The sequence below is a fragment of the Grus americana genome, chromosome 4 (assembly GCF_028858705.1).
Source record: "Grus americana isolate bGruAme1 chromosome 4, bGruAme1.mat, whole genome shotgun sequence".
NCBI lineage: Eukaryota > Metazoa > Chordata > Aves > Gruiformes > Gruidae > Grus > Grus americana.
The window spans coordinates 422,092-436,664 of record NC_072855.1 but is presented as its reverse complement, the minus strand read 5'-3'; the positions used below and the strand labels follow the sequence as shown (position 1 = coordinate 436,664).

The 14,573-nt window shown below is 65.4% G+C and overlaps 3 protein-coding genes and 2 non-coding genes across 18 annotated transcripts in view; 1 reads left to right on the top strand and 4 right to left on the bottom strand.

Annotated features, from left to right (window-relative positions):
* The first annotated feature begins 102 nt into the window (after positions 1–102).
* On the top strand, positions 103–9,104 carry IDH3B (isocitrate dehydrogenase (NAD(+)) 3 non-catalytic subunit beta). Of its 2 annotated transcripts, none has more exons than XM_054824968.1 (12): positions 103–178; positions 624–704; positions 2,416–2,514; positions 3,335–3,455; positions 3,839–3,899; positions 4,366–4,498; positions 4,926–5,059; positions 5,468–5,570; positions 6,244–6,390; positions 6,517–6,611; positions 6,773–6,833; positions 8,911–9,104. In XM_054824968.1, exons 1-12 carry the CDS (start codon positions 143–145, stop codon positions 8,986–8,988), a joined length of 1,149 nt encoding a protein of 382 aa, XP_054680943.1. In that variant the 5' UTR covers positions 103–142; the 3' UTR covers positions 8,989–9,104. The 2 variants fall into 2 exon arrangements, with proteins under 2 accessions (XP_054680943.1, XP_054680942.1); XM_054824967.1 differs by lacking the exon at positions 8,911–9,104 and adding an exon at positions 7,217–8,321.
* Positions 9,105–9,237: 133 nt separating this feature from the next.
* NOP56 (NOP56 ribonucleoprotein) lies at positions 9,238–13,206 on the bottom strand. The gene is made up of 12 exons (XM_054824962.1): positions 13,152–13,206; positions 12,866–12,955; positions 12,616–12,730; positions 12,366–12,527; positions 12,044–12,242; positions 11,626–11,813; positions 11,354–11,505; positions 11,066–11,166; positions 10,581–10,729; positions 10,263–10,384; positions 9,957–10,085; positions 9,238–9,862 (listed from the first exon to the last, which is right to left on the bottom strand). The coding sequence occupies exons 1-12, from the start codon at positions 13,152–13,154 to the stop codon at positions 9,638–9,640; spliced, it is 1,635 nt and encodes a 544-aa protein (XP_054680937.1). The 5' UTR covers positions 13,155–13,206; the 3' UTR covers positions 9,238–9,637.
* Positions 10,159–10,227, bottom strand: LOC129206505 (small nucleolar RNA SNORD57). Its single transcript, XR_008577175.1, has one exon. It is a non-coding gene; the product is annotated as a small nucleolar RNA SNORD57 (small nucleolar RNA).
* LOC129206506 (small nucleolar RNA SNORD56) lies at positions 10,457–10,527 on the bottom strand. The gene has a single exon (XR_008577176.1). It is a non-coding gene; the product is annotated as a small nucleolar RNA SNORD56 (small nucleolar RNA).
* A 345-nt stretch (positions 13,207–13,551) lies between the features above and the next one.
* DCTN1 (dynactin subunit 1) overlaps positions 13,552–14,573 on the bottom strand; it is a 79,206-nt gene continuing 78,184 nt past the window's right edge. For all 13 annotated transcript variants that reach the window (XM_054824950.1, XM_054824951.1, XM_054824948.1 and 10 more), the window contains 2 exons: positions 14,289–14,378; positions 13,552–14,059 (listed from right to left, as the gene is read on the bottom strand). In XM_054824950.1, the coding sequence (XP_054680925.1) occupies positions 13,922–14,059; positions 14,289–14,378 (228 nt within the window). In that variant the 3' untranslated portion in view covers positions 13,552–13,921. The remainder of the gene's footprint in view (positions 14,060–14,288; positions 14,379–14,573) is intronic.

Genomic DNA, 14,573 nt, shown 5'->3' with positions numbered 1-14,573 from the left:
GGGGGGGTTGGGGGGGGGCTCGGGGGGGGGGAATGTCCCCGCCCGCCCGCCAGGGGGCGCCGCAGGGCTCGGCTCGATCCCGCCCCTTCCGCTCCACGCGCTCCTGCCGTGCCGCAGCCGCGGTGCATTGTGGGGCGGCGAGATGGCGGCGCTCAGCGCGGGACGGGCGGTTGCCAGGGTGAGGGGGGTGGGAGATACCGGGGAGGGGCCCTGTCGGGGTGGGGGGGTCGGCCTGAGTCGGAGGAGCCCGTCTGGGCCGTAGGGGTCAGACTGGGTTGGGGGGGGGGGTGTCTGGGAAGGGTTGGTCTGGGTTAGGGGGGGCGGTCTGGAGCGGGGGGTCAGGCTGGGACGGGGCATAGGGTGTGGGCTGCGGGGGTGAGGGCTCCGGCTGCATCGGGGGGGTCAGAGCGGAGGGGGTCTGGGCTGGGGGTGGTTGATGTGGATTGGGGGGGGTCAGTCTGGGACGGGATGCAAGGGCTGGGCCGGGGGGTGTTGGGGCCGGGAGGGAGGGGGGGTGTCAGCCCGGACCCGGGGGGTTATTCCAGGTTCGGGGTGGGCGCACCTGCAGGCTGGGGCTCCCTGCGCGCTCCCAGTGTCTGACCTCCCCGCTGCCCCCGCCCCAGGGCCTCCTGCGCGCCCAGAGCCTCGGGGCATGGAGGGGCCTGCGAGCCGCCGCCGCCCTCCGGCAGATCCCGCGGGCCAAGGTGAGAGCGGGGCGGGGGGGGGCTCGGTGCCCCCAGGCCCAGCCTGGGCACAGGCAGCCCCCGGCACACGCTGCAGGGCACGGAGCTGCCACAGGGAGCAGGGGAACGGGGCGGGGGGGGGGGAAGTGAGGGGCGGGCAGCAGTGTCCCTGGGCGGTGGGACGCTCCTGGGCAGGTCCCGCTTGGTGGAAGCAGGTCTCATTCTCGGAGGAGCTCGATCTCCATCCTCGCTCACTCCTTCCCCAGAGGTTCCTCTCCGGCTCCCGGCTCCCCTCGGCTGCGTGCAGGGGGCTGCTGGCAGGGTTGTGATGGCGAATGTTTTTCTGCTGGCACAGCCAAAACCTCTAGCCAGAGCACAGCGCTGACTGCAGTAGTGAAAATCCTTTTGATCCGGTCCTTGCTTTTAATCCTAAATTTACTGTAGCTGCCTGCAGTAGTTAACAGAAAATAATACAGGAAATAACGTGACAATTGTTAGAGACTGAGTAAGGCAAGAGCGTGTGGTCTCAGCACATGCAAGCGTTATTCGGACTCTGGTCGAGAAATAGGAGTTGTGATGGAGAGATGAGTTGTTTTCTGGGGAGCTAGGGGTGGAAGGAACAACCCGACTGCCAGGTAGCAAATTAACATCGCGTTGGTCGCGTGCAGACCGACAGGATGGTGGGTTCCCATTTGAAAGCAAAGGTGTCTTACGCTATTGTTTATGACGCTAAAGGGAAGGGCTCGGCACTGAGTCTGTTCTTTTGACCTTGAGCTGGGGCCTGTGCCGCTCTTCCCTCTGCAGATGCTTTGCTGCTGCTTGAGGTTTAGGTAGGTGAGGTTTTCTGCCTCGAGATATTAAAAATCAAAAGTAAAGATTATCTCGTCATTCTTTTCTCACTTGCTCTTTCATTTTCCCTTTCCATGGTCACTGTTTGCTTTGTGTCACTGACACACGTGCATTTCCCACGTCATGGCGTTGCTGCCCATTTACCTGCTCTGTTGTCAGATGAAATTGTTGGTGCAGTTCTTGTCTCTGACTGTGACTGTCTAGTGCCTGAGGCGGGTTCTGTGAAATCGTGCGTCTGGAGGTCAGCTCTGTACAGGGAATTACTGGCTAAAGAAGGTGGGGATTAGTAAAAGGACCGTGTAAAAATAGGAGGCAGCTACGGTGGGGAGCAGGCAGCATTGATTTTGGGGTGGATCACATGTGAAACGTCTCAAGAATTATTTTTAAGACTGATTTTGCGTTCAGGACCGAAAAAAAGCACGCCTGACAAAAAGCTGTGAGATAGCGTGAATACAGCAGGAAGACAAGACTCGCCCAGGAAGGCTTAGGAGATCCAGAGACCATGAAGTAGGAGTGAGGGGGATTTAATAACACAAGGCCGTGCTGTTAGCTCCCAGTGAGAAGGATTTCTGCTGCGCAGAGGGAGAGATTGTACCCGGAAAGGCTGTGTGAGGAAAAGTGTTTAGGTTGCCAGTGGATCACAGGACATCGGGTGTCTCTGCTGCGCAGTGTTCGTAACAACACGGGAGCAGAACTCTGCAAGTTAAAGCTCAGCGTTAGCGCTGCAGTCAGTTTTCGTTACTGAAAACTCTGCTACCTGTGCGGGTATTCCTGATGTTGTAAGTCACCTGGCTCCAGCTGGCTCCTTGCCGGTTAGGGGTCCCGATTGGATCGGGCTCTGGGGCGCAGCAGAAGGTCTGACTCTTCTTTGCTTTCTGCGCAGTCAGAGAACGCGAAGTCTGAGGGCACGTTCCAGGTCACCATGCTGCCCGGCGACGGCGTGGGCCCGGAGCTCATGCACGCCGTCAAGGAGGTGTTCAAGGTAACGGCTCCTGCGCCTCAGCGGGACGGGGGCGGAGGAGGGAGGAGCAGCAGCTCCAGAGCTGCTTAAAGATGCTGCTGATCCAGGGACCCCCCAAGACCAACCTGTCTGTCTCCCCCTGTGCAGAAGGGTTGTGGAAACCCTGGGGTCTTGCTCTTTCCATACGTAGCCTGAGCAGCAGTCTGGCAAACTGTCTCATTCTTCAATGTGACAATGTTCCCAGCCTGGGACCGCGTCCCGGAGCTGGCGGGGTCTGGGTCCATCGCCCGCTCGTTCCTTCTCATCACACACTGGTGCTGGCCGGGCTGCTGGTGGGGTGGGCGCTGGCCATCCTCACTGCTCCTGTTGGGAACGTGGCCGCAGCGCTGTCATTGTCCAGCTGTCCTGAACCCTTTCTGTCCTTCCAACCTCCTCCCCAATCTGCGGTGAGCTCTGCGCTCAGGCAGCAACTTCATAACTTAGGCGGGGAAGTCAGTAGTTAATAGTTCTGTCTTCTGACACGCGAGTTCTGTCGCGTCGAAGGCAGCAGACGTGGGGTTGTCTGCCACGATACTGGTTACGTGGCTGAAACTACAGTGAAGAGAGGGAGTTAAAGGCGACAGACAGCGTCGTTGTTCCGCTGGGACTGGGGGGACCCAGAGGTCCAGGTTCAGCGTTTCCTGAGCCCAGTTCCCTCCCCACGCTGAGCAGGCGGTCTGGCTGGTGTAAGGCTTCGTGTCCCCGACCCCCGTCAGCGTCCCCCTGTCACGAGTCATGTCACTTCCCTGCCAAGTCCCTGATGTGCCGGGACGGCGGCTCTGGCCCCGCATCTCTCGCACAGGCCGCCAGCGTGCCCGTGGTCTTCGACGAGCATCACCTGAGCGAGGTGCAGAACATGGCCTCGGAAGAGAAACTGGACCAGGTGGTTGATTCCATGAAGGAAAGCAAAGTGGCCCTGATAGGTGAGGACTCGGCGAGGGGGCTCTCTGCTCTGCCTGCGGGAAACAGTGCCTTATCTCCCGTGCCATTAGGTGCTTTCAGCGGCAGGGATTTCTGGGCTTAGGCCCTGGAGAAGGAAATACGCTCTCCTTAAGCTAAGCAGCAAATTGCTGCAATACTTACTGAGCTTGCTGCAGGGGGGGGGGTTTACATCTGTCTTCTGCCTCTGAAACGAGATGTTTTGGTATGGCCGGAGAAGCGAAGGGCCTCGCCAGGGTCCCGTATAGCGAGAGGTCGGTCTCTGTGCTGGGCCGAGGTTCTGCCGAGGCACCCCCTGCCCCAGGCAGTGTCCTCAGCCCTGTCGGCGTGCTCCGCGTTCTTACTCCTGCTCGGTGTTGTCCTGCAGGCAAGATCCACACCCCCATGGAGTACAAGGGTGAGCTGGCGTCTTACGACATGAGGCTCAGGTGAGTGTGGTCCCCTGCCGGGGCTGGGCACCGGCACGTCAGTCGCTGGGAAAAACCGTGTTGCGTTTGGTCGTGGTGTTCTGGCGCTGGACTGGGGCTGAAGGAAGGCAGTCTGGGCCAGATGGGAAATTAATGTGTCATCAGGGAGCAAAAGGTCCAGAGCCAGGAGCTGCCTCTGCTGAGTGTGATCCCGCTGCCTGCGGCCTTGGGGTCCTGGGGAGGAGGGGGTGGCTGGAAAGCGGACAGCGACGACCAGCCTCAACAGAGGGTCGTGGGCGCCATGCTGCGATGTGTGGCTGGCTCGTGAGGGAAAGGTGGGTGGGCACATAGCTATGGGAAGGCGTCCCAGGAGGTGGGGGGCTGTTCGCACCCTCACCAGCTGTTACCCCCAGTACTTGTGGGAACAGCCACTGCCCCAGAAATAGCTTGTGATGAAATGCTGACTCTGCTGCTGCTTCTCTCGCAGGCGCAAATTAGACTTGTTTGCAAACGTCGTCCACGTGAAGAGCTTACCAGGCTATAAAACACGCCACAACAACTTGGACCTCGTGATCATTCGTGAGCAGACGGAGGGGGAGTACAGCTCTCTGGAACACGAGGTGCGGGAGCCTCCCTCCAGCTCTGCCCGCGGCTGTTGCTGGTCAGGGAAAGCTGCCCCGGGATGTGTGGCTCTCCTTGCTGCCGGGGACGCGTTCCTGCGTTCCACGCCAGAGCTGTTTGGCACGACTGAGGGACTGGCTGGAGCAGCAGTGATGCCCCAAGTGACAGCGATGGAATTGGGGGAGTGTTTGGTGATAGGAGTATGTGCCAGGATGGTGGTGGGCTGCAGGGGGGATGATGCCACAGAAAAGGGACATAGGAATTAACTTCTTGATGGGGGGTGACCCAGCGTTGGGGAAAGGCACCTCAGCTCTGTCTCGCAGCACCGGGACTGTCGGCGTGGGGAGGGTGGGTGAGGCAGGGAGCTGGGCTGCACGCGCACGCGACGGCTGCTCGCGCCCCGTCTCAGCCCCCTCTCGTGTCCAGAGTGCGAAGGGAGTCATCGAGTGCCTGAAGATCATCACCCGGGCCAAGTCGCAGCGCATCGCCAAGTTCGCCTTTGACTACGCCACCAAAAAAGGGCGCTCTAAGGTCACGGCTGTGCACAAAGCCAACATTATGTGAGTGCCACGGGAGCAGGTTTGGAGCACGGCCAGGCGCACGACTGCTGTCCATCTGGGGCCTTGTTGCTCGCAGCTTTTGATCCCGATCAGGGCAGCGCTGGTCCGGCTGCCCAGGGGCTGGGCTTTCCCTGGGGCTGGTGTTTTGTTCCTCTCCCCGTGCTCTCTTCTCCGGCACGAGCCTCGCTGAGGCCTGACAGCTGCGTCCTGGAGGCTGTCAGCTGAGAAGGGGAAGAGCCGTGGCACGGAAAGCTGATCCCCCCCATTTCACCTCCCGTGGGGTGCTCTAGGGTTGCCTGCCTTCCCCTGCCCTGCTGCGGGGGGATGCCAGTTGCTATTGGATTACCTGCTGCTGTAACGATTTCACCGCTGTCCTGCAAATCCTTTGACGTGTTTCTTGTCTCGCAGGAAATTAGGCGATGGGCTCTTCCTGCAGTGCTGTGAAGAAGTGGCAGAACTGTACCCCAAGATCAAATTTGACACCATGATCATTGACAACTGCTGCATGCAGGTGAGGAGCCCGTTTTCCTGCCCAGGGCCGCTCTGCACCGCTCACTGCCGCTCAGCAGCTCCGAAACCTGAAAAGCTGCTGCTGCTGACAGGTCCGGGCACCACCCTGGCCCCAGGCCCGAGTTTTGCTCCTTGCACAAGACGGGAGACTTCTCCCTGCTGTGCTGCAGGCGAGGGCAGGAGCTGTAGGGATTGAAGGCGGAAGGGCACTTAGAAGCAGAATTGTTTTGGTCAGAAAAGACCCTTAAGATCACCAAGTCCAACCGTTACCCCAGCACTGCCCAGCCCACCACTAACCCGTGTCCCCAAGCACCACATCTCCACGTCTGTTAAACGCCTCCAGGGATGGGGACTCCACCGCTTCCCTGGGCAGCCTGTTCCAGGGACTGACAACCCTTTTGGTGCAGAAATTTTCCCTAACGCCCCATCTAAACCCCCCCGGCACAACTACATCTCATCTGGGCTCGCAAAACTCCGCCAGGCAGTGTGGGGCTGTGGCTCCTGAGCCGTTTCAGCAGGGCTCCCCGTGCTCCCGCCTGTCACTCGAGCAGTTTGGGGATGTTTGCAGACACGGTGGGTTCTGTTCGTGAGCCTGCCCTGTCCCAAGGACTGCCGAGCTGCCTGCAGCCTGCGGTGGGTGCGCAGGACCTCACGTCCCTGTTCCCTCCGTGCAGCTGGTACAGAACCCCTACCAGTTCGACGTCCTGGTCATGCCGAATCTCTACGGGAACATCATCGATAACCTGGCGGCTGGCTTGGTGGGCGGTGCTGGTGTGGTTCCCGGGGAGAGCTACAGCGCTGAGTACGCCGTGTTCGAGATGGTGAGGAGTCGCGGCTGCCTGGAAGCTGCTGTGCTGTACCAGCGCCCCGCATTATCGGGGGGTGGGGTGCTGCTGGGGACGGGGGGTGTGGAAGAAGGTCCATCACCGTGGCTTCTCCTCCTGCAGGGCGCCCGCCACCCCTTCGCGCAGGCGGTGGGCAGGAACATCGCCAACCCCACTGCCATGCTGCTCTCGGCTGCCAACATGCTGCGGCATCTCAAGTAGGGGCCGTTCCCGTGGGGCTGCGTGGGGTGGGCTGCGTGGGGTGGGCTGCGTGGGGTGGGCTGCGTGGGGTGGGCTGCGTGGGGTGGGCGGTGCGGCCTCGGCCCTGCCGGGGCGTGTGGGCAGAGGGACTGACCCGCCGCTCCTTTCCTCTCGCCAGCTTGGAATTTCACTCCAACTTGATCGCGGATGCGGTGAAGAAGGTGATCAAAGTCGGAAAAGTGAGTGTTGGGTGGCCGGCCTTGCCGCGTGTCTGTAGCTGCGTGAGTGTTCGTGGTAGCGAGCTGCCCTGCGTTCTCCCGGACGGACAAGTGCGAGTCTCCAGCCTCCTCTCCCCTTTCCAGCCCAGGAACCCGTGTGCCTGCAGCTCTGGCTGCGGTCAGCCCCGCTGCGCTTGTCTCGGGGGTGGCTCCTGCTGCCTGTAGCCGTGCGTGCTGGCTGGGGCAGGGCTGGCAGGGCTGGGGACATCGTGCCGCCCTCCCCGGGGCTCTGGCAGGGTGCGTAGAGGGAAGCTGCTCTCCTCTCCCTTCTCGCAGTCATTTCACTCGGGTTCACGATCGTGTTTCTCCCTTGTTTCTCCCCCTTCCCTGTGTTGGATTTTTAGGTTCGGACACGGGACTTGGGCGGTTACTCCACCACTTCCGACTTCGTGAAGTCTGTGATTGACAACCTGCACCCCCACTATGGTGCCTAGGAACCCCGGGGAGCCGGGGACTTCACTGCACCCTGCACCAGCTTCCCATAGCTTACAGCAGAGCGTCTCCCCCTCCCCGCCCGGCCGAGGGTCCCTGGTGCCCCAGGAGAGGAGGAGGAGGAGGAGGAGGGGGCTCTCCTCCTGCCCAGCCCAGAGCCCAGCACCCGGCAGGGATTGCTGGAGGGCCCGCGGGCAGGGCTGCCTTCCCAGCGAGGATCCCCGCATCCCTCCGGCTCGCGCCGGCAGCGTCCCCGCTGTGTCCTCCATGCGAGGAAGGCTGTGTGGATCTCGGGGGCCTGCTGGGGCGACTCGGGGGTGAGCGGGCAGCGCCCCAAGCTCGGCAGGCAGCTCCCGGGGGGGGGGGGCAGCGGGACTGTGGTTACTGTTGGCACCTTCTCCTGCCCCCAGCGGCTTTAGCAATAAACGGGACCAGGGGGCTGCGGCCCCGCATCCAGCACCGCATGGGGCCAGCTGCTGGCGCGGGGTGAGGGCCCCTGTGCAGGGAGAGGCAGCTGTGAGGCTTTGTCACCTCCTGCCTGCCAGGAGTCAGTGCAGGATGGGGGGGGGGGGGCTGCTCTCTCTGCCCCCCACTTTGAGTTTGTGGCTGGTTGTTGAGCACTGGGGGAGCAGGGGGGGCTCTGGGCTGAGCCTGCCCCAGGTCAGGCAGCGCCTTTGCGCAGCCTGAGAGCCCAGGCCTGGCCAAACCCCTGGACCCTTTGCGGCAGCGCCCCATGGCCTGGCCAAAGCCCTGCACCGCTCCATGGCAGCGCTTTGCCCAGCACCGCTCCATGGCAGCGCTTTGCCCAGCAGCGTGAGCCCCTGTGGCTCCCGGGGGGGCTGGGCTGCAAAAGCACTTGGTGGGGCCATGGACGCTCTGCCCTGGCCGGCAGCTCTGTGTGTGTGTGTGTGAGAGAGCGAGAGAGAGAGAGAGAGCGCGCGCAAGAGCCTGGGTCGTGTCTTTAACGCTGTGCTTTGTGTTCACATTTGCAAATAAAGGGTCCAACACTTCCCTCTGCCCCTGCCCAGCCCAGGTGCTGTTCCCCATGGCCCTGCCCTGGCACAGCCCAGGCCCTGGGGGAGCAGGGTGGGTGCTGAGGGTGGGTGCTGAGGGCACGGGGCCCTGCCTGCGGCAGCAGGGGCGCAGCACCTGTCCCACAGCACCACTGCCAGCCCCTCACCGTCCCCTCCAGCCTGCGGGGGTAGGTGAACCCTGAGCCCGGGAACGGCTCTGCCAAGGGAGGGGGGCGTCTGCCCTGAAATCCTCTGCTGCTGCAGTTCCCACACCCCCCCCCCCAAACCCTGCCTGGGCAGTCGCTGACCTGTGGTGGGGCGTGTTGCGACCAGAAGCACAGCACTTGTGCAAATCCCGACACCCCTGACACACGCATGTGTGCAGATGGGGCACACCAAAGCTGGGGGCGGACGGACTACGCCCCCGGCTGGTGTGGGGCAGTGGCCCCATTGCACCCCCTCCTCCTTGGCCCAAGGACATCCTGGGACCATCCCAACTGGTCCTGCAGTAACAGCACCCGGTGTGGGGCCGGGGGGTCCCTGCCCCTCGCATGAGCCCCCTCCCTCCTGCTAACGCTCCCCTCTCCTTGCAGGTGCGCACGGCGGACATGGGGGGCTACGCCACATCCCTGGATTTCACCCAAGCCGTGATAGCTGCCCTGGATGTGTAGGGCCCCTCGCCTTGTTCTCCCTGCTCCCGCTGTGCCCACCTGGTAATTTATTGCTTCCCACGAATAAAAGTGGCCTCTGCAGCACAAGGGGGGCTGCAGGCATGCCCCCCCCAATACACGGTGCCATCTCATCCCTCCTCACCCAGCTGCGCAGGGGAAGGAGGGCTGCGGCAGCGCGGTCACCTCCCGCCCAGGTCAGGGAGGCAAAGCCCCGCCGGGGCCCCAGCTGCCACAAAACAAGACAGAGGGTCAACAACCTCCGCCCTTTATTGAGGGTCGGTCACACAGAGCCGTTCCCTGCCCCACACGGGCTGTGGGCACAGCCCCATGGCAGAGGCCACACGCAGCCGGAGCCCCCCAGGAAGGGGCCACGGGGGGGTAGAGGCACGGCCACTGCAGGAAGCACCACCCTTGTGGGAGGCACAGCGAGGGTCAAGCGCTGCCTTGGGGGCTGCCGGCGCCTTGGCCCAACCACAGGGACCCCTCCAGAGCACGAGGTGCCAGAACGCGTTTAATGCGGCCGCCCCGCTGTGTCACGCTGCGGGGCACGCAGCTGCCCTAAACGCTGGCGGCCGGGCCAGGGGCTGAGCCCCTGCTTAGTCCGTGAGTCCAAACTGCTGGAGCAGGGCCTGGCTCCAGCGCCTCTGCCCTAGTCCTCCTCCGAGTCCCTGGCCTTCTCCTTCTTCTTCTTTTTCTTCTTCTTCTTCTCCCCCTCCTCCTCCTCCTGATCAGGCTCGACCATTAGTTTCCTTTTCTTCTTGGGCAAGGCCTCTTCCTCCAGCCCGTTCTCCTCCGGCTCCTGCTCCGATTCGGCCTCCAGCTCCTGCTCCTTCTTCTTCTTCTTTTTCTTCTTCTTGGGCTCAATGTCGTTTTCCTGGAGAAGCCCAGGTCAGCAGGAGCCGTGCCCGGGGCCCAGGCACCGTCCCACAACCCCCACTTGCCCCACCCCACAGCCCCCCAACCCTCACCTCCATCTCCAGCACCGCATTCTCCTCCGCAGCCGCAGCCAGGGCCTCCAGCCGCCGCTTCTCCCGTTTTTTCTTCTTCTTCTCCTTTTTCTCCTGCTTCCTCTTGACCTCAGCCACCACCTCGCTCGCCTGGAGGAGGGGGAGCTCATCAGCACGGGAGGGGGGCCCAGCCCAGGGCCCGTCCCCACCCAGCCGCACGGTCGGATCAGCCTCATTAAATCAGTCTTTTGCCTCCACGGGGGGTCAGGACAGCGGTTTGACATCACGCCCGACAGCGGCGCCCTGCCCGTCTCCCCACAGCCTCACCTCCACCACGGCTTCCTTCATCACCTCCAGGTTCTTGCGGGGCGGCTCCCCCGTCTCGTAGAAGGCCAAGCGCTCCTCCACCTGCTCCCGCAGCTTGTCCCCGAAGACGCTGGTGGGGACTTCTGCGGGAGGGGAGAGGGGCTCAGCACCCCCTGCCTGCCCTGCCCTCCCCACCGTCCGACCCTCCCCCGGCTCTGCTCAGACCAGAGTCTTCACCATTCACACAGTGAGATGCTGTTGACGAAAAATGTTCCCATCATCGCAGAGGCCGCCCAGGACCCCTCATTCCCCCGTGCAGGACCCCGTCCCCGCAGGCACCTGAGAAGCAGTCGATGCGGGAGGCGATGGTGCATTTGTTGGCCAGGTAGCGGGAGATGCGCCCCTTGTTCTTGGCAGCCGCTCGCCCGATGAAGGTGGAGTGGAAGATGAGCCCGTACTTGGGAGTGTTCCCTCGCGTCTTCAGAGCCCTGGAACCGGCCAGCGGAGCTGTCGGGGAGCGGGAGCGCCCGGGGCCGAGGGCATCCCCCACCGGAGCCCGCTGCCAGCCGCCCTCCACCAGCAGCCCCGGCTCTCACCCACAGGCAGCGCGGCACGATCTGCGGGACGTTCACCATCCCCCCCAGCCCTGCTAACCTCCGGGGGTTCCCCGGGCACGGCCCCACCATGGGGCACCCGCAAGCCAAGACACAGAGCCACGGTGGTCGCTCAGACTGGGGCTGGCCGATCACCCGCAGCGGGGCCTCGGCGCGTCACGGCCAGCAGCCCAGGGACCTGCCATCACCGCAACCACCCCGCAGCGGTACCTGAAGAGGGCTTTCTCGGCCCCCAGGATCTGCACCGTCGAGGCCGGGTACTTGGCCAGGTTCGTCAGGCTGCCGGCGTGCGAGATGAGGCGGGCGCCCACCTGGGACAGAACAGAGGGGGGTTATGGCTGCCCCCCCCCAGGTGGCAGCCCCAAGGCGCGCACAGCCCCCCGGGCCGGGATCAGCAGCGAGAGGTGTCAGCAGGACGGCTCAGTGGATTGACAGATTCACTCAGACATCATCTCCGCAGCCCGGGGCGGCCCGGGGCGCACGCACGCTCGTACTCACCACCTCCCCGATGAGGGCCGAGAGGCTGGGAGCCACCTGGCTCATCTTGGAGCGGAGATATTCCTGCAGGCCCTTGCGGTACTCGGACAGCGAGATGACACGGCTGGAGAAGCTCTCAATGTTGATGAGGTCGAGGGGGGAGATGTCCATCCCTGGGGAGGGCAGCAGGCGCTGAGCGGTACCTCCCGGGGCAGGCAGGACCCCTCTGCCCATGGCTCACCCCTCGGGGAGCGCAGCGCCCTGGCAGAGCCGCCACTGCGGCCCCCACTCACCCATAGAGGAGCGGGAGGCCTCCAGGATGGCCTGCGCCTTGGCACTGTCCATGACGATCTCCTCCAGCCCCTCCAGGCTCTCCTCGCTCAGCTCCTTGCGGTTCCCGATGAACTTGGCCAGCCGGCAGTAGGTGTAGTTCTCAGAGACGATCTTGATCAGTTCGGGGAAGTGGTACCCGTACCACTCCCTGTGGGGAGAGCGTTAGCGCCGCAGCCCGGCCCGGCCGCCCGCGCCCCATGTGTCCCCCCAGCGCGCTCCAGCCGGGGCACCACCGCCCAGGCCAGGGCGCGTCCAAGGTGCTGCTCTCCCTCCCCGTTCTGTACAGGCAGCCGGAGGGGCAGCTGCCTGCGGTAAGCGTGGGGAGATGGGCCCGCCCCCCTGCACCACCACCCCCTCCACCCCGGGGACCCCGCTCACCGCACGCGCATGGAGAAGGTGTTGATGTCCTTGTCCAGCTGGTCCAGGAGGCTGATGGACTGGATGATCATGTTGTCCACACGGTTCACGTTGAACTTCACCTTGGCCCGGGAGTAGCTGTGCCCCAGGCCCAGCTGGGCCTTGGAGGCCGACTGGGCAGTGAGGCCCTTCACCAGCGCATGGAAGTGCAGGCGGATCCCTGCGCGGGGACCCCGCTGTCACCCCCGTGGCTCGGGGACGGCCCCTAACGCCACCCCCGATGGCAACGGGTCCCCCCCAGCTCCTGGACCCCCCCCCCCCCCCGGGGCGTCCCCTCACTCACCCCGCAGGAGCTCGGCCACGACCCCCCCGGTCTGGCACTGGTAGCCCAGCTCCTCCAGAATGGCCGCCCCGATCTTGGCGTCGGCGACCCCCAGCAGCGCCTTCTTCTTCTTGGCCGGCATGGAGGTCTCCAGCAGGAGCCGCAGGTCCTCATGCAGGATCCCTGCGGGCGGGGTGGGGGGGTGTCAGCGGGACCGCGCGGTTCCCAGGGGGGTCCCCGGCCTCCCCCCACCCCCCGCCGCCCCGCTCACCCTCGGACACGGCGTTGATGTTCTCCAGGGCGCTCTGGGCCGACTTGAAGGGGGCGAAGGCCACGAGCTTCACCACATTGTGGAACTTGCCGATGGTGAGGACGCTCTCCTCCACCTGGGGGGTGGGGGGCGGCGGCGCCGGTCAGGCCCCGGCGGGACGGGGCGACCCCCAGACGGCGGCCCCGGGGAACGAGCCCCCCCGGGCAGCACAGACCCGCTCCCCCCGCCGGGCCCTCCCCGCGGCCCGTACCTGCGGCAGCAGCAGGCTGATCTCCTCCACCTCCCGCACGGCGAAGAGCGCGTACCCGGCGGCGTGCTCGAACAGCACGTGGAGCAGCACCTGCACCGGGCACCGGTCACCGCGGGTCGGGGCGGCCGCAGGCCCCGCTCCCGGCCCAGCCCGCGCTCCCCCGCCCCGGCGCGGCACAGGAGCGGACTCCGCAGCGCCCCGAGCCCGCGCACGCCCCTTCCCGGCCACCCCCCGGCCCCAGCCCGGTCCGATGCGGGCGGATGCGCCCGGCCCGGCGGACACTCACCATCCTGCCGCCGCCACCGCCGCTACCGCCCGGAAGTGGCAGCGCCGCGCCGGAAGCCCGCCCAACTCGCCCGCTGCCAATCAGCGGCCACCCTCCGCGCCCCCCACCCAATCAGCGCAGACTATCGTCCACAGAGCTACCCCCGGCCGACCAGGTTGAGGAGCGGTGGTCCCGCCTCCCTTTGCCGCCTCTGCCAATCAGACCCAGGAAGTGCCGCGGCCTCCCGCCCCTTCCTGCCCCCGGCCAATAGGGGCCGCCCGCGCGCCTTCCCCCCCCCCCCCCTTCCCGCGCTCCGCTCCCCACCCGCGGCCGCACGTGGCCGGACCCAGTGCCCCCGGATCCTCCCGGTCCCCGTCCCCCCCCCCCCGCGGTGCAGGAAGGCGCGGGGCCGCGGGCGGGTTCAGGGCAGCTTTATTGGAGATCGCGAGTGCCGAGGCCGGGGCGGCCGCAGCCCCGGAGCCCCACGGGCGCAGGGCGGGAGCGCAGTCCGGGCCGCGGGGGGTCCCGGGGGGCGGCGGTAGTGTCTGACAGCGCTGGCAGCAGCGGGGGGGGGCGGGGGGAGCCCCCGGCGGGGCCCGGCTCACCCCAGGGGAACGCGGCTCCCGCCCCCCCAGCGGGACAGGACGGGGGGAAACGGGGCCGGGTCCCCCGGGAGGAGGCGGCGGCGGCGGCCGGGGCCCGGGCCAGCACTGGGCTCCGGGGGGACACGCAGCGGGGGGGGGGGGTTGTGTGTGCAACGACCCTCAGTCTGTGCGGGGGCGGCTGCCGGCTTAGGAGACGAAGTGGCTCTGGAGCTTGTGGAGCAGCTCCGGGGTGAGGAGCAGCCGGTGCGCCTGGCTGTGCCCCGGCGGGCACGGGAAGGTCACTTTGCCGTAGTACGCCATGCCCTCCTCCTCCTCCTTCTTGGCCTGCAAGAGCAGAGCAGTCGTTGGGGGCGGGGGGGGGCAGCCGGCCCCTGCACCAGCCGGGGCTGCCGGAACAGCACCGGGACCGGAACAGCACCGGGACCCACGTCTGGGCTCCCCAAGGGTCCTGGGGCCCCAAGCACCGCCCTGGAGCAAAGGGGATGGAGCACAGAGGTTCCCGGTCCCCCCCTCATCCCAGGGCCCCCTGACACCCCAGGACCCGGGGTCTCACCTTCAGGAAGGAGGAGGAGGGGAAGATGCCAAAGTTGGTGGGGACGCTGGCGCCCAGCTGCTGCTGCACCGTCTCTCTCATGGTGTCATCCTGGGGGGAAGAGCACGACAAGGTCACCTCCAGGCAGGCTCCCTGCCCCACAGCCCCGGGGACAAGGCAGAGGCCTCAAACCCGGCTTTGTTTCGGAAGGGGAAGGGGGCAGCCCCTTGCCCCTCACTGCCGCAGCAGCTGCAGGGCGCCCCGAGGGTCTGGCGGCACCGGCCCCGTGTGTTTCTCCACCGTGGC

What these genes read in the sequence shown, in the direction of transcription:
- IDH3B (XM_054824967.1), top strand. Translation starts at nt 143, where the DNA reads ATGGCGGCGCTCAGCGCGGGACGGGCGGTTGCCAGG. An exon ending in AAGCAAAGTGGCCCTGATAG is followed by an intron (nt 3,456 to 3,838) that starts GTGAGGACTCGG and finishes GTTGTCCTGCAG; the next exon opens with GCAAGATCCACACCCCCATG. An exon ending in ACAGCTCTCTGGAACACGAG is followed by an intron (nt 4,499 to 4,925) that starts GTGCGGGAGCCT and finishes TCTCGTGTCCAG; the next exon opens with AGTGCGAAGGGAGTCATCGA.
- NOP56 (XM_054824962.1), bottom strand. An exon ending in GCCGAGAAAGCCCTCTTCAG is followed by an intron (nt 10,730 to 11,065) that starts GTACCGCTGCGG and finishes GGCCGGTTCCAG; the next exon opens with GGCTCTGAAGACGCGAGGGA. An exon ending in CCGCATCGACTGCTTCTCAG is followed by an intron (nt 10,385 to 10,580) that starts GTGCCTGCGGGG and finishes CCCCTCCCGCAG; the next exon opens with AAGTCCCCACCAGCGTCTTC.